Source organism: Trichechus manatus, unplaced genomic scaffold, assembly GCF_000243295.1.
Source record: "Trichechus manatus latirostris isolate Lorelei unplaced genomic scaffold, TriManLat1.0 scaffold00202, whole genome shotgun sequence".
NCBI classification, from domain to species: domain Eukaryota; kingdom Metazoa; phylum Chordata; class Mammalia; order Sirenia; family Trichechidae; genus Trichechus; species Trichechus manatus.
Window position 1 is genome coordinate 2,700,421 of NW_004444138.1, and position 24,985 is coordinate 2,725,405.

General features: G+C 42.5%; 1 protein-coding gene across 1 annotated transcript in view; it reads right to left on the reverse strand.

Moving 5' to 3' along the window:
* DSCAM (DS cell adhesion molecule) overlaps positions 1-24,985 on the reverse strand; it is a 987,413-nt gene that overhangs the window by 12,417 nt on the left and 950,011 nt on the right. The window contains exons 29-31 of the mRNA XM_012558972.1: positions 23,987-24,136; positions 10,612-10,809; positions 8,509-8,811 (exon numbers count right to left, since the gene is read on the reverse strand). Of these exons, the coding sequence (XP_012414426.1) occupies positions 8,509-8,811; positions 10,612-10,809; positions 23,987-24,136 (651 nt within the window). The remainder of the gene's footprint in view (positions 1-8,508; positions 8,812-10,611; positions 10,810-23,986; positions 24,137-24,985) is intronic.

Below are 24,985 nucleotides of genomic sequence, written 5' to 3' on the forward strand. Positions count from 1 at the left end.
AGCATGTGTATGTGTGCAAGCATGTATATGCATGTGTGTATGTGTGCGAGCATGTGTGCATGTGTATGTGTGCTAGCATGTGTATGTGTGCAAGCGTGTGTGCCTGTGTGCATATGTGTCAGTGTGTATATGTGTGCTAGCACATGTATGTGTACGAACATGTATGTGTGTGTGTGCTTGTGGAAAACAAAGATACTTGCACTTCAAAGGAGACCCTTTCCATTGCTGCCGGAATAACGTTAATGGCATTTCAGAACTGCATTTCAGTGATGTGCAGAAAGGAGGAGGAGGCAACACCTGCAGCACGGGGCCCTGCTAGCTGAGCCCAAGGGAAAAAGGGAAGGCGAGCCGGTCACCATCGAGTCAACTCCAACTCATGGCGATCCCGTGCGTGTTAGAGTAGAAGTGCGGTTCCTAGAGTTTTCGAAGGCTGATATCTCGGAAGTAGGCTGCTAGGCCTTTCTTGCGAGGTGTCTCTGAGTGAACTGGAACAACCAACTTTTCGATTAGCAGCTGAGTGTTTAATCCTTTGTGCCACCCAGGGACTCCTAAAAGGGAAGGACAGAGACATAACTGGTTGGGAGGAATAAAGCGCGAAGCCTTGGATTTTGGGAGATGGGAGCAAGAGTCTCTGAGCCAGTTACCTGCTGGAGCAGAGAGCTCCAGTCCTCAGACGGCAAGGGAGATGCGGATAAGAACGAGATAGGGGGAAGGATATCTGGCAGTGAAGACTTCTGGAGTCTAATTTTGACTCAAGAGCCAACATGCAGCCATGTAGACTCTGAGAGGGAAAAGAGCATGATTGAAATGACAAGTGAGGACAACAAGGCCGGCCTTAGCCAGAGCAGTGTTGTCTTAGTCATCTAGTGCTGCTACAACAGAAATACCACAAGTGGATGGCTTTAACAAAGAGAAATTTATTTCCTTACAGTAAAGTAGGCTAAAAGTCCAAATTCAGGGTGTCAGCTCCAGGGGAAGGCTTTCTCTCTCTCGGCCTTCTCATCAGTGTTCCGCCAGACTAGGAGCTTCTTGGCACAGGGACCCCGGTCCAAAGGGCGCGTTCTGTTCCCGGCATTGCTTTCTTGATGGTATGAGGTCCCCGTCTCACTGCTCACTTCTGTCTTCTATAACTCCAGAGATTGCCTCAGGACACAATCCAGTCTTGTAGATCAGGTCCTGCCTTACTAACACAACTGCCACCCATCCTCCCTCAGTAACATCATAGAGGCAGGTTTACAACATACAGGAAAATCACACAGCACCAGGAATCATGGCCTAGCCAAATTGATATACACATTTTTTGGGGGACATAATTCAAACCATGACAAGTGTCCACCTGAGCTGAAGCGGGCTTGTCTCAGGTAAGGGCACTGGCCATTTCCGCGTGCCACAGGTGCCCCCTCTCACTTCCACCTCTTGGTTAATCACGGCGCACTCAAGAGAGAGTGGATGTATGGGATGCCCAGATCCTAAAATTTAAATCCAATAACTGCTTCATATAGAAAAACAAAACAACCAATTGCTGTTGAGTTGGTTCTGGCTCATGGAGACCCCATGTGTGTCAGAGTTAAACTGTGCCCCATAGAGTTTTCTGGTGCCTCTGGGTGGACTCAAACCTTTTTCTTTAGGTTAGCAGCCAAGCGTGTTAACCATTTGTACCACCCAGGTACTCTGCTGCTTCATATAGCTCTGGTGATTCAAAACATCAACAAGTTGGTGCCAGGCAGTGGCCATTTCCAGCTGGAAATCCTCTAAAGTGCTCATTACTGGAGGGTATGACATGCATTTATTCAAGCCTGGGCCCCCAAGAGCATCAGTTCAGAGATGTGAAGAGACTCCCACTTTCTCTGCTCCTACCCAGCCAGGCTGTATTAGGTTGCATATTTGAAGCTTTAAGTTGATGTAAGTAGCTTCATGCAATGACACCCCTTGATTGCATAGGATACATCATAAATAAAGAAGCAGCAGTAATCCAAGAATGTTAGAAGCTGGCTCCAAATGCTACGCGAAACCACAACTCAGTACGGCACTCTGAATACTAGAAACCACCTTGACCAAGAGGAAAAAGGCTGTTAAAGTTTCCAGCTATTTCTCAGAGGAATAGCGGGTGTTTTTGTTTGTTTTGTTTTTAAAGATCAAAGTAGCCGTCTCTCATTGGAAAAAAAAAAAATTACACGATTGGCATTTTGTTTAAAATGTCTCAATTCTAAAAATGCATCAAATTCAAAATTCAGGTGTTATTAGAAGTCTAATGCTAGATTCTTGAAGCCTGTCTCAATGCTTATGAGTCATCCATATTGCATTGGGAGTTCCCCCTTATCTGGGGAAGGGAGCTCCTTCTGATTTGTTAAGGACAAAAACAGAGAATAAATCACTATGTATAAAGGTAGCCTGGAAGATGGAGTTGACTTAAATTTCCTCTTATATTTCATCAGTAATTTCTACTAATTGTAATACGTTAACAAATTGACCAGTTTCATCATTGTCACAACCATGATATAGTCATTCATTCAAGAATATTTATGAAGCACACACTATGTTCCAGAAATAGTGCTAGGTGTATATATTCAATACCATGAATTCATTTGAAAATGTTTCTTGAACACTATGTGTCTGCCCAAAACTCAGGTAGACACAGAAAGAAATATGAAGCAACTAAGTCCATTAAACTTGATCGTCATCTACAGAGAGTTTAAAAGTCTGGGGTTGTAATGATTGCTACTACAGACAGTCAAAAGAAAAGGGTAAGGGGGAAAAAAAAGGATTATTTAAAAAAAAAAAAAAGAACTCACAGTGGGGACAAAGATATCCAGAGATTTGGAAGACTATGAACACCAAATAGAAAGAGGAACTGAGTGATATCATCTAGAACCAAGAGGAAACATGGGTGAAGAATTTGGTTATAAAGCACAACTCAAGTTGCTGCTAATTTTGACACAGCCTGTAGGCACTGAATGATAAATTGCAACTTGGTACCTTGTACCAAACATTGAATTTAGTTGTAATGTAAAGGAGCAGCAGGAAGGCTTCTAGAAGGGTGAAATGTTTTTGTGAAGCATATCAAATGTTCAATAATAATACAGCCATCTCGGGAAGACAAAACAAAGCTTGCAGACATCAGAACTCTCCTTGATTTTTTTAAAAAGTATTCATATCCTCAAGTTACAAAATAATTTTACTCTCAACACTATACTGAGACTATAGGAACTTAGTTGTGATCTTTCAATTGCTGTGATTCAGAACAACGTCATGAATAAAGTTAAAACTTTTTTTTTAATATTAACATAAGAATATTAAAAACACGTCATCAAAAATGAAATTTTAAACCTTGAATTATAGGCATACATCAGAGACATTGCAGTTTTGGTTCCAGACCACTGCAATAAAGCAAGTCATGTGAATTTTTTGGTTTCCCAGTGCCTATGAAAGTTATGTTTACAATATACTGTAGTCTATTAAGTGTACAATAGCATTACGTCTAAAAAAATGTACATAGCTTAATTAAAAAACACTTTATTGCTAAAAAAAGGCTATCCATCATCTAAGCCCTTAGCAAGTCATAATGTTTTTGCTGGTGGAGGGTCTTGTCTCGATGTTGATGGCTGCTGACTAATTAGGGTGGTGGTTGCTGAAGGCTGGGGTGACTGCACCAGTTTCTTAAAATAAGACAACAGTGAAGTTTGTAGCATCAGTTGACTCTTCCTTTCACAAAAGATTCCTCTATAGCATGTGATACTGTTTGATAGCATTTTACCCACAGTAGAACTTCTTTCAAAATTGGAATCAATCCTCTCAAATCTTGCAGCTGCTTTATCAACTAAGCCTATGTAATATTCTAAATCCTTTGTTGTCATTTCAACAATATTGACAGCATCTTCACCAGGAGTAGATTCCACCTCAAGAAACAACTTTCTTTGCTCATCCATAAGAAGCAACTCCTCATCCATTAAAGTTTTATCACAAAATTGATGCAATTCTGTCACATCTTCAGGCTCTACTTCTAACTCTAGTTCTCTTGCTATTTCCACCACATCTGCAGTTACTTCTTCCACTGAAGTCTTGAACCCCTCAAAGTCATTCATGAGGGCTGGAATCAACTTCCTCTAAACTCCTGTTAATGTTGATATTTTGACCTCCTCCTATGAATCACCAATGTTCTTAATGGCATCTAGAATGGTGAATCCTTTCCAGAAGGTTTTCAATTTACTTTGTCCAGATCCATCAGAGGAATCACTATCTATGGCTGCTATAGCCTTATGAAATGTATTGCTTAAATAATAAGACTTGAAATTCGAAATTATTCCTTAATCCATGGGCTGCAGAATGGATGCTATGTTAGCAGGCATGAAGACAACATTAATCTCCTTGCACATCTCCATCAGAGCTATTGGGTGAGCAGGTGAATTGTCAATGAGCAGTAAGTAATATTTTGAAAGGAACCTTTTTTTCTCACTAGTAGGTCTCAACAGTGGGCTAAAATATTCAGTAAACCATGTTGTAAACAGATGTGCTATCATCCAGGCTTTGTTGTTCCATTTGTAGGGCACAGGCGAAGTAGATTTAGCATAATTCTTAAGGGCCCTAGGATTTTTGGAATGGTAAATGAGCATTGGCTTCAACTAAAAGTCAGCAGCTGCTTCAGCCCCTAACAAGAGAGTCAGCTTATCCATTGAAGCTTTGAAGCCAGGCATTGACTTCTGTCTACCTATGAAAGTCCTAGATGGCATCTTCTTCAAATATAAGGCTGTTTCATCTACAGTGAAAATCTGTTGTTTAGCGTAGCCACCTTCATCAATTATCTTAGCTAGATTTTCTGGATAATTTGCTGCAAATTCTTTATCAGTACTTGCTGATTTTGCCGCTTCACCTTGCACTTTTATGTTATGGAAATAGCTTCTTTCCTTAAATCTCATGAACCAACCTCTGCTAGCTTCAACCTTTTCTTCTGCAGCTTCCTCACCTCTCTCGGCCTTCATAAAATTGAAGAAGGTCAGAGCTTGCTCTGGATTAGGCTTTGACTTAAGGGAATGTTGTGACTTGTTTGATCTTCTATCCCGGCCACTAAAACTTTCTCTATATCAGCAATAAGGCTGTTTAACTTTCTTATCATTCGTGTGTTCTCTGGAGTAGCACTTTTAATCTCCTTGAAGAGCTTTTCTTTTGCATTCATAACTTGGCTAACTGTTTGGTGCAAGAGGCCTAGCTTTCAGCATATCTTGACTTTCAACATGTCTTCCTCGCTAAGCTTAATCATTTCTAGCTTTTGATTTAAAGCGAGAGATGTGAGACTCTTCCTTTCACTTGAACACTTAGAGGCCATTGTAGGGTTATTAAATGGCCTAATTTTAATACTGTCATGTCTCAGGGAATAGGGGAGCCCAAGGAGAGGGAAAGAGACAGGTAACGGCCGGTTGGTGAACGCCTACAACATTTATCGATTAAGTTCGCCTTCTTATATGGGTGTGGTTCGTGGCACCCCAAACCAATTACAATTGTAATTATCAAGGATTACTGATCACAGATCACCATAACAGATATAATAATAATGAAAAAGTTTGAAATATTGTGAGAATTACCAAAATGTAACACAGAGACGAAGTGAACACATACTGCTGGAAAAATAGTGCCGATAGACTTGCTTGACGCAGAGTTGCCACAAACCTTCAATTTGTAAAAAATGCAATATCTGCAAAGTGCAATAAAGTGAGGTACGTCTGTATTTAAAGGCCAGCACAAATAAGGACAGCCATTTAAACCAGAAGATCATGCTATATCATAAATTAGATGCAAAGGGGAAATTATGGTGGTGTATCTTAGATGAAAGCATAAAGCACTTAATTGGGTGATACACAAGTAATGAGGATGCTTTCCAGGATTTCAGTGGCCACTGAAGAAAAAGAAATGAAAACAAGAAAGAAGAGAGAAGCCAGCAGTACAGCTGCAGATGGCCTTGAAGTCAGTGTGGGGATTCTAATACCAATGTCAACACTACAACAACAGAAATAGCAGCTAATATTGCTGAACACATTATCTGCATTATGCTACATACATCTTATACAAACCCCACATGATAAAACAACCAAAAACCAAATCCGTTGCAGTTGAGTCCATTCTGACTCATAGCAACTCTATAAGACAGAGCAGAACTGCTCCATAAGGTTTCCAAGTCTGTAATCTTTACGGAAGCAGACTGCCACATCTTTCTCCCAAGGAGCAGCTGGTGGGTTCAAACCACTGACCTTCTGGTTAGTAGCCAAGTGCTTAACCACTGGGTCATCAGGCCTCTTCCCCACATGATAAACACCAATAATATACCAATAAAGGCCACATAAACCAGAGACTTCATCAGCCTGAGACCAGAAGGACTAGATGGTGCCTGGCTACCACCAAAGACTGCCCTGACAGGGAACACAACAGAGGCCCTGACAGAGCAGGAGAAAAGTAGGGTGCAGAACTTAAATTCTAGTAAAAAGACTAGACTTAATGGTTTGATTGAGACTGGAGGGACCCCAGAAGATGTGGCCCTCAAACTCTCTGTTAGCCCAGAACTAAAACTATTCCCAGGGCCAACTCTTCAGACAAAGATTAAACTGGACTATGGCACATAAAATGATACTCGTGAAGAGTGTGCTTCTTAGCTCAAGTAGATACTTGAGACTAGGTGGGCAGCTACTGTCCAGGGGCGAGATGAAAGGGCAGAGAGGGTCAGGAGCTGGTTGAATGGACATGGGAAATCCGGGGGGGAAAGGAGGAGTGTGCTGTCACAGTATAGGGAGAACAACAAGGGTCACATAACAATGTACGTATAAATTTTTGTATGAGAGACTGACTTGAATTGTAAACTTTCAGTTAAAGCACAATAAAAAATGAAAAATTAAAAAAAATATATACCAATAATATGTCCATTTTACAGATACAGCAATTGAAGCTGAGCAAGGTGAAACAACATGCCCACAGGCAGGTTTTCTCTTTCCTGTCCTCCTTACCCTCAGGCTGGACAGCCACAAAAAAAGCCACGGCATTTATCTGATGTTTTTCTGCATTTGCCTTGCAAATAAGCGCACACAACAAAAAATACTTGAAATGAAAACACTCACAAATAACAGCTCATCCTCTCCCTTGAGGGGGTTGATAGAGTGAAAATAAATGAAGCCATCATTCTTTACTGTTTCCTGGCGAATCTTGAGTTGGTTTGGAAGATTACTGGCTGGATAGACAATGCTTATATATTTTTATGCATTTATAGGGCTCATTTCAGCTGGGCCTTATGCCATAAAATCCAAGGGAATTGCAGTAATTTTAAAGTGAAAATCAATTTTTGAAATGGAACCAGGACAACAGTTCAGAAAATGGATAGCAGGCAAACCAGTTGGGTTCAACAAGAACATGAGGCAGCTATTTTGGGTGAATAAGTGATTCTTCTTCAGATGATAATGACAATTGGCTGCCTTGGGTTGGATTCAGTCTGAAGATGTGTTTTGTTTGCTCTGTACAATGGTTTGCAAATCTGGGCCAACACTTCAAAATTGTGAGTTTCCATATAAAACTAAGATTTCTGGCTTCTCTTGAAGAACTAGCCCATACTAGACCTCCATTTCCACTTGGGATTAGTTGGCAGGAGCTTACTAGGGTCTTTTACCTTAAGACAGTCCATGAGTTCTATAAATGCCCATGTCCCCATCACTTTCCCTTGTACCCTACTCCCACCCCTCTTCACTCATTTACATTATCTGCCAGGCCCTGCAGGCTTTACAGTCTGCACCTCCCAATCATATCTCCAGAGTACTTACATACGCTTGAGTCTAAGATCAAACTACTGACCAACCCATTAGTCAGTTACTGTCACTTTGGACAACTCCGTGAAACAAAGTCCCCAACATTGGTTTACCGGTAAAGTCTCTATTCTTTTGAAAGCCCTTGGTGTGGCAGTTTTAAAACATACCTCCCAAATTTTTGACATTCCTCACATCAAACTGTGGAATTCTCTTGAGTCTGAGCCCCTGGGGCTCTGTGACTGTTTGAACAACAGAATATGGCAGAAGTGATGCTGTGTCAGTTTCCAGGCTCAGCCTTAGGAAAAAAAAAGCTTGATGATTTCTACTTTCCCTCCCTTGGGACATTCACTCTTAGAACCCAGCCACCATGATGTAAGCAAGCCCAAGCCACTCTGTGGAGAGACCTACATAGAGAGGACTGACTGCCAGCATCAGGTCGTCAGGTGAGTACACCATTTTGGAAGTGGATCCTCCAGGCCCAGTGGAGTCTCCTCAGGTGACACTGTGTGGAGCAGTAACGAGCTGTCCCGGCCAAGCCCTGACCATGTTTCAGATTCACAAACAAAATAAATGATCATCGTTGTGTTAAACCAATAACCGTTGGGGTGTTCTGTCATGCAGCAAGCCATAAACAGAACACCCAATCAGAACACTGGAAAGGGCTTCACTAAGACCAGCAGGAATTAAGGAAGAAAATGTTCCTAAACAATGGCCCACCCATTCCTCTTCTCACCTGGCCGATGTGCCTTTGGAACCGCCATGTTCATCACTCTTCCTCCATCCTGAGGTTTGGGGGGTGATGCAGTGAACCTGCAGATCCCCGATTCTGAAGGGGTGCTGGAGGTCAGACTGTCTGTGTACTCATTAGTCCCTGCCGTCAACTGTTCAGATGATGTGTCCGATATGAAGCACTCTGTGATGGTGAACTTGGCGTGCCTCAACTGTTCTTCCATCTTGGCGTGTTCGTAGGCCCTGGCAAGTTCCTCGTAAGTGGAGGAGGCACTTTCTGTGGAGACCATGCTGCTTCTTGCTCTATCTATGCCATGAGAAAAAGAACACAAGATGGATGACCTTGTTCCCTGAAGTCTGAACCAACTGGATTGTTCTTTCTGGCTCCTGGCTATTTCTTTCAGATCACTGTATAATTGGCCAAGGGTCTTAACTCTTTGATCAGAGGAATCTGTCTCTGCCACTCATGAGGCCAGCTTTAGAAGCCACTGCAACTTTGGCCCGGGAAACCTTGTTTCAACTGAATTACTGCAGTTGGATGTCCCTAGCTTAAGACATTTCCGTAAATAGGTAATGCATCCCCCTTAAAAAGTTCTGTTAAAACAATTGGGAATTTGGTGTAAATGAACTGCACTGTCCCCCCTCCCTGCTCTGACGTGCAGATTGATCAATACCTGAGAGACTCTTTAATTGCCATGAATAATTTGCACTTTGTGGTTCAGCTCCTCTTGACTCTGGCTAGGGGAAGAAAGCCCGGACAATGGATAGAAATGAAGACGTGACTTAGCACGGAACTTGCCCACTAGGCATAATGGTCCCCTTTCCTGGGACTCCTCCCATGTGTTTCTAGATCTGTCACCCTTTATAAAACCAAAACAACCCGTTGCTATTGAGTCACTTCTGACTCATAGCGACCCTATAGGACAGAGTAGAGCTGCTCCATAAGGTTTCCAAGCAGCACCTGGTAGATTCAAACTGCCAACCTGTTGGTTAGCAGGTATAGCTCTTAACCACTATGCCACCCTTTATGGAGACTAGAAAATAGCCATGAGAGTAATAGGTGCAAACATGCCTTTTAACTGGACAATGTCTTTTTGGTCAGGGGGAGCTCTGCAGTTGAAGCCCACAAAAAAGTTCTGAAGTCACCTAGGTGAAACTCTGAGACTCTTCTAAGAAGAATTAACAACCATAAAAATAAATGTACACGGTGACGTCCCACCTTTGGAACACTATTTTTGAAGTATATCATCAAGAACAAAAGAAAAATGAGTATTCAAATTTCCTACAGCTATTAGGTTCAGATCTAATGTCTTTGCAAAATTTTATGCAGGGGGGTGGGCAATCCATTGCTATTCTTAGGCCTTATCTTCTCTCAGAAGAGAAATGTTGGTGGCTGATGGCTTAGACTAGATGACTTACCTTATAATCAACCCCTGTGTAATTGTCAAATGGATCAGCCTATGTTCCCTACAGAGGGTGCTATGACCTTGTCACATAACTTCAACTGCAGTATCTTAACCTTGGAGATGGCAGTGGGTTACATTCCCTCTGAGGGTAACTGGGAATTATTGCAACTGTGTGGGTGAAAACTTAAAATTTCTCTTTTTTACCCAGTGGAGAAGGAACTAAAAGGAGAGAGCAGCATGTACCTGACATTCAGGACACCTGCAAAATCGATACCTTTTGTCTCTATTTTGCAGAATTCATTCAGCTCTGGATGTAAAGGCTATGCAGTTGTGTTGGTAACTCTTAGATAAATGGCTGAATCATGTGAAAACAACCTTTAAAAAAACCAAAACCAAATCGGTTGTTGTCGAGTCGATTCCAACTCATGGCGACCCCATGTGGGTCAGAGTAGATTGATGTTTTGGAAGTAGATTACCAGGCCTTTCTTCTGAGGTACCTCTGGGTAGACTTGAACCACTAACCTTTCAGTTAGTAGCCAAGCACTTAATCATTTACACGACTCAGAAACCTCAACACTTAAAAAAGTAAGTAAAAAAAAGAAGCCCCCTCTCTCCTCCCCAAAGAGCCCACAGAGTTCATGGTGTGGACAAGTGCAAGGTTTGGGCCATGTAGGCCAAGGAGAAGGACTGCAGGGCCATACCTGTGTCCTGGGAGGGGCTGACGCTGTAACTGTCACTCTCCTTGTCCACTGACCCCGTAGCCCTGGGTGTCGGCAGCCTCCAGTCTGTGGTGAGAGTGTGTGCTGAAATGGTGGGGTGGGGTCTGTTGAGCGTCCACTGGCTGGCATACCGGTTTCTTGCTGTCGGTCCGGCCTTTGCATTCCTCCTGGTGGTTGGATCTGTGAAGAGTCAGGTCTAAAGTCTGTCTTTATCTCTAGATACGTGTGGTCAGCTGTGATTGAGGTGTTGCGGTGAGCTGCACACCAGTGAATGGAGATTTCCTTTCCAGTCACACTATTCACCCTCCAGGGCCCAGCCCTCCAGGAAGCCCTCCTTGATTCTCCCTGCCTAGAGTCCTCTTTTCCTTTCTTTTATAGTCTGAAACATTCATCTGATAGTTGTTGTTGTTAGTTGTTGTCGAGTCGCCTCTGACTCATTGTGACTGTTACAGATCAAATCGTGTCCTCTAAAAATGTGTGTCAGCTTGGCTAGGCCATGATTCCCAGTATTGTGTGGTTGTTCTCCATTTTGTGATCTGCTGTAATTATCCTATATGTTGTAAATATTAACCCCTATGATGTTAATGAGGCAGGATTAGAGGCAGTTATATTAACGAGGCAGGACTCAATCTACAGGATTAGGTTGTATCTTGAGTCAATCTCTTTTGAGATCTGAAAGAAAGAAGCCACCAGAGAGGAGAGGGAACTCATTACTACTAAGGAAGAAGAGTGAGGAGCAGAGCGTGCCTGTGAATTCAGGATCCCTGCGCTGAGAAGCTCCTAGACCAGGGGAAGATTGATGGCAAGGACCTTCCCTCAGAGCTGATAGAGAGAAAGCCTTCCCCTGGAGCTGGTGCCCTGAATTTGGACTTCTAGCCTCCAAAACTATGAGAGAATGAATTTCTGTCTGTTAAAACCATCCCTTTGTGGTATTTCTGTTATAGCAACACTAGATAACTAAGACAGTGACCTTAAGTTTAACAGAAGGAGACACTGCCCTGTCCTTCGCCATCCTCAAAACTGTTGGTATGTTTGAGCCCACTGTTGCAGCTATTGCGTCAGTACATCTCATAGAGGATCTCCCTCATTTTCACTGATCTTCTGCTTTATCAACCTTGTGTCCTTTTGTAGCAATTGGATCGGATTCTCACACATTTAAAAAACATTAGATTTGGACTAAGAAGTTATAAGTCTGAGCCTTGCTCTTGGCCCTTAATAATCTCATGACCCAGTGTGCATTATTTAAACTCCTTAAGCATCTCCATCTTTGTAAATCAGGGAGCTCAGCCAAATATGCCCTAAGGTTGCATCCATCCTGAAGTTCTTCCACCTTGAGATGTTCCCTGTACTGTTGTCTTGCATGTACTCATTGTCTCAAAACCATAGAAACAAACCAGTTGCCATCAAGTCAGACTCATGGTGACCCCATGCGTGGAGGGTAGAACTAGGCTTCATAGGGTTTTCAAGGCTGTGACCTTTTGGAAGCAGATTGCCAGCCCTGTCTTCTGAAGTGCCTCTGGGTGGGTTTGAGCCTTCAATCTTCTGGTTAGTAGTTTAGCGCTTAACCATATGTGTGACTCAGGGACTCACATTGTCTTAAGTATGATAGTTTTATGCTTTAGCTGAATTGCAAGCCCCGAGAGCAGAGGGACCATACCTTTTTGTCCCATTACTTCCTTAGCCCTTCACATATGGTAGTATATCCCTTCAGTGGAATTTTCTGAACTTTGACAAAGATGACTTGGAATATTCAATCTGGGAACAAAGGATGAAGGGGCATCCAGATTTCACATGTCTACCAGCTTCAAAAACATAAAGGTTTATGTAAACATAGGCTGGTGCCAGGTAGGTTTTCCCTGAGTCTGGAACCTAAGGCAGTAAGTGGATGGGGTGGACTGGGTTCTTTGCTCACCTCTTCAGTGAGCTAAGAAAAAGAATGTTCTGATGGCAAAGAATGTTGGACACTGGGATAGGCCACCACATTGCCTTTTCTGGAATTTTGTGGAAAAGAGGGGAGGTTTAGTTTTATGGAATGATTTTTCTGGGGCTTCAGATGGGCCTTTCCCATCTTTGAATTCTCTGCTTCTCTAAGAGGAATCTTATTCATCCCACATCACATATGTGTGAAACATTTAATGTGTGACTTGAACATTGAACTGACAAATTAACTTCTCTGACATAAACAACTTCTAATCTTATCAGCCATTACCTGCACTATGAGTCAGAATCAACTTGACGGCAATGGGGTTTACCCTGTTGTAGACCCCAACTTTGTTGTGACACGGTGTGACATAGCCCTTAGTTTATCTATGTTAAAATGAACCCTGAATGTGCACCCCTGATTATGAACCTATGGCATGAGTTACCCCGATGCAATGTGAGCTGGATGCCTCTCCAGTAGGACCCTTATCAATCAGGACCAGAGGACTGAACCACAAAAAAACCCTGTGGTTTTGCTCTCCCAATGACAGCTAAAAATGGGAGACTGAGAGCTTGACATAACTAATGCCATGATGAACCTATAAGTTTTTTTTTTTCTTTGGCTTCTCCTTTCCGCATACCTTTGCCAATGACTTTGTTTTGCTCTATCCACCCACCTGTGGCTTATGGCCCCCTATGGGAAGATTAGAGACCAGATATCTGATATGTATATCTTTAGCCTGATAAGGAAATGTCTGGCATGTAACTCTTTAGTATGATAGAGTCTCTTGCAATTACCTTGTAATGAATAATGACACTTCTCACCTTTGTAAAAATAATATATAAGCTCTAATGTAAAAATGCCTTTTGGGACTCCATACAGAGAGCCTGCGTTGCTGTTGGATCCCCGGTGGTGGACACCTCCTAAAGTAAAACTTTCTCACTCTTTCTGACTTGGAGTACGTTTCATTGGTGTGACTGCTCCAGGGCACAGACCCTATTTGGGTGACAAAGTAAACTCCCAAAGGCTAGAAGATTTGGACTTTAATTATTGGACTTACTTTACACCACCCTGATTCTCCAGGTTTAAGTGAATGTCTTGAGATCTTAGCTGTGTGCTGTGCCGTGACCACCTCGCAATAAACTACATGAGTTTATGCTGACAAACCTGAGCATTTCTCTGCCTATGTTAAAATAAAATCTCACAAGGAAACTGCTCAGCATGAATGAAGCAGTTTCAAAAGAGCAAGTCTGACAGGGGCCAACCTGTAACACTGTTGTATTGACTTATCTATGTGCTCTCGGGAGCCTGGAAGTGTCTCCAGGGCAGGGCATGGGTGTTCATATTGGATCCACCCACTGAGCCTATTACAATCTCTGGCACACACAACTCATGGAATGAATACATATGGCCCAAGGTCACTTTATGGATGAGGCAATGGAAGCTCAGATAGGAGAAGTGGCATAGCAATTAAGTGATAAAAGTGGAACGCAATGGAACCCCCTGACTGAGTTCAGTGATTGCCTGTTATTTGACCATCTGTGTCCTCATCCTGGGCATCTGAGTTTTCTGTACAGTGTCCACATGACACTAACTTGTTTACAATTCCATGTTGGAGCATTAGAGGCTGACACTGGTTAAGTGGTGAAATGACTTTCCCTTTAAATGGAGGATTTTCCTCTTTTCAAGTTTCCAGTTATTGGACTTTGAACCCAATCCATCATTCCGTGATGCTGGAGACAAGCTTTAACATGGCAGCCATATCAATACATTTTAAGATTTCCTGGGTTATCACAACACTCAGTCTTGGTGCATATTCTCTAGGGCATTGATTTTAAGACAGATTTCATCCCTTACTTACAAAATTCCAAAGAAGAACTTTATCAGGAGGTTTTTTCCTCTTTTTTCCCTTGATTATAATGTAAATGAGTTATGCTAGAGTGCCAAGCTCTCTAGACAACAAGGTGTGAATGATAATTGTGTCTCTCGACTGAAATGCTAGGAGAGAGGTCCTCAAAGAGACAGACATTATCATGGGTGGGAGGCTAAATGTCTTGCAGGCACTATCGACTTGATAAGTAGAGCTTAAACAAGTGAAGCTTGTTATTTAAATGCTAATGAGTCTTTTCCAGAAAATTACCCAGCTCCTTGGATGAGTTTTGAGGGTTCTCATTTTTATTCTTCTCTAAGTTTCTTGCAATTACAGCTGTGGACCATTCTGAGCAGGCTTACTCCTGATAAGAGTGCTTGGAGGGGCTGGTTTCATAGTAATTTTCTGGTGATTTCCAGAAATTTACCCAGACACTTGCATAAGTTTTGACGGTTCTCATTTTTACTCCTCCAAAGTAATAAGGCCTGGTGATCTACTTCTGAAAGGTCACAGCCTTGAAAACCCTATGGAGCAGTTCTACTCTGCACACACACGGTCGCCATGAGTCAGCATCAACCTGGCAGCAAGTAACAACAACATTTTTATTCTTCTTTAAGTTACAGCAGCTACAGCTGTGGGTCATTCTGACTTCGTTTACCCCTGCCAAAGATGCTAGGAGGGGCCTGTTCCATAGTCCCACTTCAACGAAAATACCCACTGCCATCAAGTTGATTCTAACTCATAGCGACCCTATAGGACAGAGTAGAACTGCCCCATAGGGTTTCCAAGGCTGTAAGTATTAACAGAAGCAGACTGCCACATCTTTCTCTTGCAGAGTGACTGGTAGGTTCAAACCGCCAACCTTTTGGTTAGCAGTTGAGCACTTAACCACTTGTGCCACCAGGGCTGCTTCTTCAAGGACATGTAGTTGTTGTGTGCCGTCTAGTCGATTCCGACTCATAGCGACCCTACAGAGCAAAGCAGAACTGCCCATAGGGTTTCCAAGGAGTAGCTAGTGGATTCCAACTACTGACCTTTTGGTTAGCAGCTGTAGCTCTTAACCACTGCGCCACCAGGGCTCCTCTTCAAAGACATACTTTCCTCAAAACCCCAAGTTCCTCACCTGTGTGAGGAGGCAGAGACCATCACTCTAACAGCCCTTCTTCTCACTGAGATCATCCTACTGGGAAAACTGCAGGGTAAAGCTGCATGTGTCACCTGCTATTCAAAGCCAGAGCTCTCTTCAAGTTAATTTTGTTCACTATCCCTGTTTTCTAGATGAGGACAGCTTTGCCAGTGGCCTAATAATGTTAAAAATATAGGTCATGATACTAGTTTCCTTTAACCACAGCCCACGGTTCTGCTGTGCTCTAAGCCAGCATCCTAGAGGTGAGATTGTCTCCATATGTAAAATACTGGGGCACTTGGTACATTTTTTAAATATTCAGGCTTTTGGAGCCTTTGTTTTGTTCCTGAACTAAACTGTTCAGTACAATAGCTCCTGAAATAGCAGCTAATATAAAATTTTTTACTTTGATTCCACTCAGTAACCTCTGTTGTATAATTTACTAGCTAATCTACTAAGCAGATAAAGGCTGGGATTTACTGCCCCCAGCATGGAAAGTATTTAGTTTGACTTCCCAACATTGTAATATAAATAAAAGTTAGTGAGGAGGCATCATGCCTGCTGAACAGCCAATGAGTTATAGGGTAAGTAATATAAACAGCTCTTGGTCTTTCAACAGTGGGACTGAACCTGAATTAAGCTTCTGCCCATGGAATCAAATTATTTTAATTACTCTGAATTTGGGATAAGAGAGGATTTTGTGGATAATAGGGTTCTAAAATATGTCATGTGAACTAGTACTGTGATCATGGTATTAATGTGCCCTTTTCCCCCAGCCGTCGGTTTCTGTATCTTGTAGATGCTGAGGTCTCAGCTTTCAGGGATGAATTGGCCAGTTGTCTCATAGAGAGGATGAAGCTGGTAGACCTGGACATTCCTATCATTTCATTGACAAATATTTATTCACAGCTTATTATGCCCTGGGAACTCTTCAACCACATCAGCTGTTTCCCCCAGTACCACCCTGTTATGGATTGAATTGTGTTCCCCAAAAATATGTGTTGTAAATCCTAACCTTTATGCCTGTGGTTATAATCCCATTTGGGAATGGGTTGTCTTTGTTATGTTAATGAGACAGGATTAGTGTAGGATGTGTTTTAAGTCAACCACTTTTGAGGTGTAAAAGAGATTAAACAAGCAAGCAAAGGAAGCAGAGATGAGGGAAGAGAAATGCCAAGCCACAAGAAGATCACTCAGAAACAAAAGCTCAAAGAGACAAGGACCTTCCTCCAGAGAGAAAGCCTTCACCTAGAGCCAGAACCTTGAATTCAGACTTCTAGCCTCCTAAACTGTGAGAAAATAAATTTCTGTTTGTTAAAGCCATCCATTTGTGGTATTTCTGTTATAGCGGCACTAGACAACTGAGATGGAATTTGGTACCGGGAGTAGGGTGCTGCTGTAACCGATACCTAAAATGTGGAAGCTGTTTTGGAATTGGGAAATGGATAGAGGCTGGAAGAGTGTTAAGGTGCCTAATAGTAAAAGCCTAGATTGTGCTGAAGAGACTATTGGTAGAATTATGGATGTCGCAGGCAATTCTGATGAGGGCTCAGAAAGAAGTGAGGAGAGCTATAAAGTCTCTATCACCTTAGAGAATACATATGATGCCAGCAACAGAATGTTGCTGGAAATGTGGATGTTAAATGTGCTTCTGGTGAGGTTTTAAAAGAAAATGATGAATATGTGATTAGATAGTGGAGGAAGGGTGATGTGTTTTATGCAGTGGCAAAGAACTTGTCTGAATTATGTTTAAATGTTTGATGGAAGGTAGAACTGTAAGTGATGAACTTGGATATCTTGCTGATGAAATTTCTAAGCAAGATCTTAAAGGGGCTGCATGGTTTCTACTTGCTACTTATAGTAAAATGTGAGAGGGAAGAGATGGACTTAAAACCTAACTGTGCAAAATGAAAACAAAACTTATAGATTTGGAAAATTCTGTTGTACAAACTAAGGACATATGTCCTAGAATGTTCACCAAGGACATGGCTACAGAATCTTTTGTTAGGGATATTAAGTCTGTGACTGATGAATCTAACCAACTACCATAGCAGAAAACCCATTAGCTTAGACTGAAGGGGACAGAGAAAGAAAGAAAGGAGAGAATGCTGTCTCTTGGAAATCTACAGGCAGGAAATAAGCCAAAGGAGCTACATCTGTTGTCCTCCAAAAAAAAAAGAGCCATCCTCGGAGCAGCTGAGAGATCAGCAGAACTATTGGAAGGAGCACAGAAAGCAAGGCCTTCTAGGTTTCAAAGGGTGTGGCCACTGTCTCCTGGATCTCAAAGGGTGGGGCCATAGCATCCTTTCAGAGTTTGATCTTTGCCAACTCAGTTTTGGAGTGTGGGACTGCCGTTAAGGTGTGCCAGGGGAATGGAGCTGCCGCCCAAAGCTGAGGAGGCTAGGCTGTCATGCCCAAGGAGCAGAAGAATGGGGCCTGCCGGGGTTAAAAGGGTGGGGTCACCACTCAGATGGACTAGGAGACTGGGGCCACCCAAAGCCAAGGGAGCAGAGTTGCCATCCCAGCGGGCCTGGAGGGTAGGGCTGAAGCCCAGGGTTGAGGGGCCTCCATGAATCTGGAGAGCACAGCCAACACCCAGAGTCTGGAGGGGCAGGGCCATTTCCTAGATGGTCTCAGAGAACTGAAGATTATCTTCAAGTCTTGAGAGCTACTGTAAATTGTTCTGCTGGGTTTTGGACTTGCTTGGTGCCCATTATCCCTTCTTTCCCCCAATTTCTCCCATTTGTAAGTTTTTAAGTATGTATGCCTGTTCTATTACTGTATTTTGGAAGCAGATAATCTGTATTTTAGATTTCACAGGTTCTCAGATGAAGAGGTATTTTGCCCCAGGATGGAATATGCCTAATGTCTCAGCCATATTCAATTTAGGTGACTCAGAAGATGAGATTTTGGACTGGGAGTTGATTTAAGACTTTTGGGATGATGTGATGGGGTGAATGTGTTTTGCATGTGGCACACAGATGGATTTTGGAGGGCCAGAGGGTGGAATGTTATGAATTGTGTCTCCCCAAAATATGTGTTGTATATCCTAACCTCTATGCTTGTGGTTATAATTACATTTGAGAATGGGTTGTCTTTGTTATGTTAATGATACAGGATTAGTGTAGGGTATGTTTTAAGTCAATCTCATCTGACATATTAAAGAGATTAAACAAGCAAACAAAAGAAGCAGAGATGGGAGAAGAAAGATGCCAAGCCACATGAAGACTGCCCAGGAGCAGAAGCTCAAAGAGACAAGGACCTTCCTCCAGAGCTGACAGAGAGAGAAAGAGAGAAAGCCTTCCCCTAGAGCTGGCACCTAAATTCAGACTTCTAGCCTCCTAAACTGTGAGAAAATAAATTTGTTTGTTAAAGCCATCCATTTGTGGTATTTCTGTTATAGCAGCACTAGGTAACTAAGACACACTGCTAGTCCCATTCTGAGTACTAAGTGGGTATTTTTCCAAAATCTCAACAGTAAAGATTGAATCCATGTTGTAAGCTTTCCTTATTTAATAAATACTTAAAGTCCATTCTGTAGTCTTTACTTTCCCTTTAAGTAGCATTGCTGCTACTTAAAGGCAATAGGGAGTGGTTGAGAGCACTGCTTTGGAAAGGCTGCCAGCATTGAAGTCCAGTTTCACTACTCACTGGCTGGGTAACCCTGGCCAAGTGACCAAAGCTGATGGGCCCATTTTCCTCATCTCTGAGGCTGGGATGATATCACTACCCACCTTCAGAGCTCTTGTGAGATTTAGGTGCTCAGGGGATACTCTTGAGCTAGAGCATGTGAGCACATGGGGAGGGCTCAACCATGGGACCTTGCCCACGGCTCGAGGGTGATACACATTCTGCAAAGGAAGGAGCACAGCCTGGGTTTATTGGGAAGATCTAGGCCAGGTGATTTGGTGAAAGGATCTGGAAAGCTAGACACTCAATTTAGAGGATTTAACAGAAAAATACCCATGGAAAATCATAAAACTAGATGCTGGAGAACTCATGTGCTGCAGAAAAAAGCTGAGTACTTGAGGTAGTATGGGCAGGAGCTGTGTCCTATTCATTTCCCAGTCCAGTGCTTGGCAAATGCTCTTTTCATGAATGAATGAAGGAATGAATGGATAACTGCCAGGTAAATATAACAACAACAAATAACAGGTCAAGGTTAATACTTCTCACTTCACACATATCTTTCCACATTTTGAAAGTAAAAAAGTTGATTGATTTAAGTTCTCATTGGGAATGACCTCTTCGATAAATATCTGCAAAGTGAGTTGAGGCAAGACAATGTGCATATTAAGACAGATTCTTCTAACTAGGTGAGGACACTCATACACCTAACTGATTAGATGCCTGAGGTGATGTAGAACAAAGAGTAGAAAATTAAACTGATCGCTCAAGCCCTGTTTAAGCAACTAAACATACTGTCTTTTCCATCCCCATTATTCTGACTTCGGAATTTGATAGTCGATCAGTATTTTAAGTAGATTTACTGAATGCCTATGGCGTGTCAGGCTGTGGCTGGTGCTGAGAACAAGGACATGAACAGAGTCCCAGCTTAAGAGTGTATCAGAACCCCAAAGGAGAGACAGAGAAGTAAACAGAGTAGCAAACACAGTCAAGTGATGTTTTCACATGTCGAAAGAAATAAATAGCATATTGTCGCATTTTATCCTGTCTTCATACTAAGAATTTATTGCGGCTCTAGGGAGGACTAATACAATACCTAGAAACATAACTTCTATACTCCAGTCATTCTAGCATGCCAACAACGTATTTCAGATGCTGTCCTCACAATAAAGAATTTCTCTCATGGCACACGGTCCTAACACAATTAGAATAACATCTTTCTTAGGTGAGGAAATCGAGGATATAAATGAATCTATGAAAATATGCCAAGCTGTAGTGAGAAAAGAGAAGAAAGCGTCCCACGGAATTGGGCTGACACAGGGATAGCACCTGGCGGAGGCGACCAGCCCTGAGGTAGAAGAAGCAAGCAGGGAGCTGGGCTTGAGAAAGTGCATGGTTTCAGACTCACTCATGTGGAACATTTCCAATTCTGTATCAAGAATGGAATGAGCTCAGTCTCTCAGACTGTGATCTTGGGGAATATTTAATGACAAAAACTACCCAAAGATCTCTAATTAATACAAGGTGTTCTGCAGATGCTAAATGAATACTCTAATTTTTTTTTTGAACAGAGACTGATGCATACATTAGAGTAGATTTGCCTAACGTGGATAAACATTAGTGAATGAAGTTCATCACAAACGAGAGAAACATTGTTCTGTAAGCTGCCATTGCTTCATTGTGGTATGATCATAATGCTAAGCCCTTGGGATAGCATCCCGGTGCTCCCAGAATGGAGCGCACACACGTGACCTTGGTCTACAAGGCCCTACAAGGTCAGGCTATTCTTCCTGGCTCATATCTTACCATTTCCCTGCTGCTCACTGTATTCCAGGGCCACTCCTGTCCCCCAGCATGCCAGGAAGTCTTGGGAGCTTGACCTTTGCTGCTCCCTCTGCCCGGCGGGCAGTTCTTTGCTGTCATTTGATCTTGGTTCATGCCTTACCCTCAATGGAGGTCTTCCCAACGACCTAGATGTAAGGGAGCCCCTTGCTTCCCACTGCCTCCACTCCCCCAGTGACTCTCCATCACATCTTTCTGTTTTATTTTTTTCTTAGTACTTATTGAGCAATGGAAAATGATTTATTTACTTGTTTATTTCCTGATGAGAGGGTGAATATACAAGTGGGCAGTGGCCAGACCATATATAAAAATAGAGCTCTGACCCGCAACCTACAGCAACCAGCCAGCCAGGAAGTCAAACCACAGTCTGCAGCTGTCAGTTCAGGAAGTCAAATGACAATACCCATAACAATGGAACCCAAATATCCATGGCCTTGATTAATCACTGACAGTTTCCTTAATTTTTGTCCCTGCTTCCAATTTAGGATGAACCAGAAAAAGCCAAATATGTTCCCTTAACCAATCACATAGCATGCCTTGCTTCTAGTTAGCCCACCTCCTGCTTTCCCGTACCAGCAGCCCCCGTCCAGGCACACCTGAAGCCTTCCTGATTTTCCACTATGAAGCCTTCCCCCTCGCCTGCCTGCCTGCCTTTGAATCTCTGCCAAACACATGTGATGGTGACTGACTCCCTTGTTACAGCAAGCTCTGAATAAGTAGCCTGTATTTGTTCTCATTTGGGTGGTCTTTGTCTATTGCCACACTGACTCCCCCACTAGGATGAAATGAATGTCTTTTTGCTATCTTACTCACAATGCACCCCATTGCTGAGTACTGGCTGTAGATGAAGTAAATCCTAAATGAATATTGTTGAATGTTGAATGTTCGGATTCTCAAAGTCCCCCAAGCATGCTTGCAATGTTACAGCCATGGGATCTATGTCCCTCCCATCTGTGTCCTGCCTGCCATGCCCCTTTCCCTGGTCTACATTTCTGTTTTTGATTCAGATTCACGTCTCTGTTGAGATTTTAAACGCCATCAAATCCACGCCCTCCTTGTTCTGAGGCTGATCGCACAGTTGGGAGGTTCTCTGTACTTCAGTTTCCTGGCCTCCTCTCCCATCTTAACTATTTACCACTAGCCTTGGTCCATCTCTCTGCTAATTGAACATTGCAAGGGAAGTGTAAATGCATGTTGCTTTCTCCATCTGGGAAAAAGAACCAACATTGAGCTGTGGATATGACAAGTATGAAGGGTAACGTACCACCATGCTCCAGGGGCAGGGGTGACGACGAACACTTTCTCCTGCGTTTTTCTGAAGTTGAACCATTTCAGGAGGCATTTCTCAGTGAGGGGTGCAGAGACACCAGCAACAGAATCATCTAGGATGTTTGTTACAATGCAGATTCCTGCCTACCCTGAACCAAGTGTATCAGAAAGTCCAGAGATGGAGCTCTAGAATCTGTATCTTAAACAGCCACCCTAGGTGATTCTGATGCACACACATGGTTGGGGACCACTGCTGGGGGCATCTGTCCTGTGTTCTCTGCCTCTACTCCCCTCTCTGTCCCTGTCCCAACAACCCCCATGCTGACTGGGCCAGAGGAACGCTCAAGCCAAGGATCCATCCATCTAAATGTCCAGTCCCTTCAGGCTCTAAAAGCTTCCCCTGGTGCAAGAGCTATTTCAGTTCAGAGACCCATCAGAGCAGAGTATCAAGCAGCTAGAAGTCGTGCCAGGCAGATCACAATGGAAATGCCAATTGCTGGAGAGAGTGTTAAGGACCTCGGAGATTTTAAGAGTCAAGGCTTGCATTTATATCCCTTTGCAAATCGAATTGTCACTCACGTCCCATTCCTGTCTTCAGAATGTGCTAATGTCATCAAAAAAGGAAAGTGGGGGTGGGTGTAGAAAAAAAATCCAGAAATGAAAGACTCCTTTAGAATATTCTTAAGAACAATTTTTTCAGATGAATTTCAATAATAAACTGTTTTCTTGTATGTTACAATGCTATTCAAGTAACCAACCTGTGCTGCTGAACAAAGCTCAGAGCATTTCACAAACGCTTCACCCGCTGGGGGGAATTTATGAAGAATAGCTTTCAGTGGTATAATATTTATTTTACTAATTATAACAAACTACTCTAAGAATGTACATTTTGGCAAAGAGTGATTAGAGACTTAAAAGACAGACATCAAAGCTTTCAAAATGATAATCGGGACATCAATTTCCCAGGCTTTAAAGAGATTTAGGAACGATTTCAATTATGAAGAAATAAGAATATCTAATTAATAAGTTCTAGATACATATTATGGAATTTAATTTCACAGAAGTAATTAATTTCCATATATTATGGATGCAAATATTAATAATTAAGCCCAACATAATACCCCGATTAACCAGGGCTATAATGTTTCTCAAATAGTTTGTTCAGGAGAAAAGCAGAAAGTTGGAGGGCAGACAGATTTAGAGCCGAATCTTGGTTTCACAGCTTATTATGTGTACAGCTTTGGGCTGTTTACCTGACCCTGCTAAGGCTCAGTTTTCCAGTGTGTAAAACAGTGGCTATAACATCCGCTTTACGAGTATGTAGCTGATACGCTGGTTGCAAAGATAACATATGCGACAGCACCTTTCGAACATGACACTGGTATACAGTAGACATACAACTAATGTTAATTGCCTTCCCCTCTTTGTGAGTTGTCTACATTAAAAAAAAAAAATTAACTTGAGCTGAAATTTCTAGTACTTTCTGCAGTAAACCAATACCAAGAGTTGTTGGCTTCAATGGACACACTTTTGATAATAGCTGAGACTGAACTGGAGAACCCAACCAAAGATGTTATCATACCTAACTGTTTCTTAGGCATAGGGCTGAGAAGGCCCAACGTTTCTCTGCTAGGGAAAGAGGGCCACCATGTTTTCAGCACTGATAGCGTCCACATGGCTCTAAGTGTTGCTGGCCACTTACTTGTTCCTGGGCGAGCATCTGAAACATCCACCAGTGGCCCCGTGGCCTGGGACACAGACTGGTAGTGGACCGTGTGGGTCACCGTCAGTGACTTCTGTTTAGCTGCCTCTCCAAAGTCAGCATCGGTCAGCAGGACTGTTGAACGGTCATCTACAAAACAGCAATAACACAGAAAACCAAACACTTTTATTCCTCTTTGTCTCCTTGCGAAATTTAAAGAAAAAAAAAGAACAATTAAAGGAATCCCTGCTTTTTTCTCTCCTTAGGCGCTTTTGCTATTAATAATAATAATAGTGCTTTGTTGTTGTTACCTGCCACCCTGCTGACCTCCAACTCATGGTGACCCCATCCATAACGAAAGGAAATTGCCCGATCCTGTCCCATCCCCACAATCAGTTGTGGATGGAGCCATTGTGTTCCATATGGTTCTCACTAGCTGATTTTTGCAAGTAGATCACCAGGCCTTTCCTCCTAGTCTGTCTTAGTCTGGAAGCTCCACTGAAACCTGCTCAGCATCATAGCAACACACAATCCTCCACTGACAGACAGGTGGTGGGTGCCCATGAGGTGTATTATTCGGGAATTGAACCTGTGTCTCCCACATGGATGGGGAGTATTCTACTGCTGAGCCACCAATGTCCCTATAATAATAATATTAATAATAACAACCTCTTCTAAAGCAACAAAACAACTAAAATTCAAGCACTGTATTTACAAGGACCTAGAATGTTAAAAGTCAAAGATTATTCTTCGGGGTTGGCTTTTAGAGTATGAGTTGAAGAGTTACACGATCCATGTTTCCTTTCTTTCCCTTTGGGCTTGGTTTCTTTTGCATTAAGCAAACACTGATTTAGATGCTTGTTGTTCAAGCTATCCATTTAACATCGTTTTAGATTCCTATATTTGCCAAAACTTCACGTGAAACATCATCAGCAATGCCAGCTCCAGCCAGCCATGGGGCAACCATTTAAAATGGGTCCCTTTGGAAACCCTGGTGGT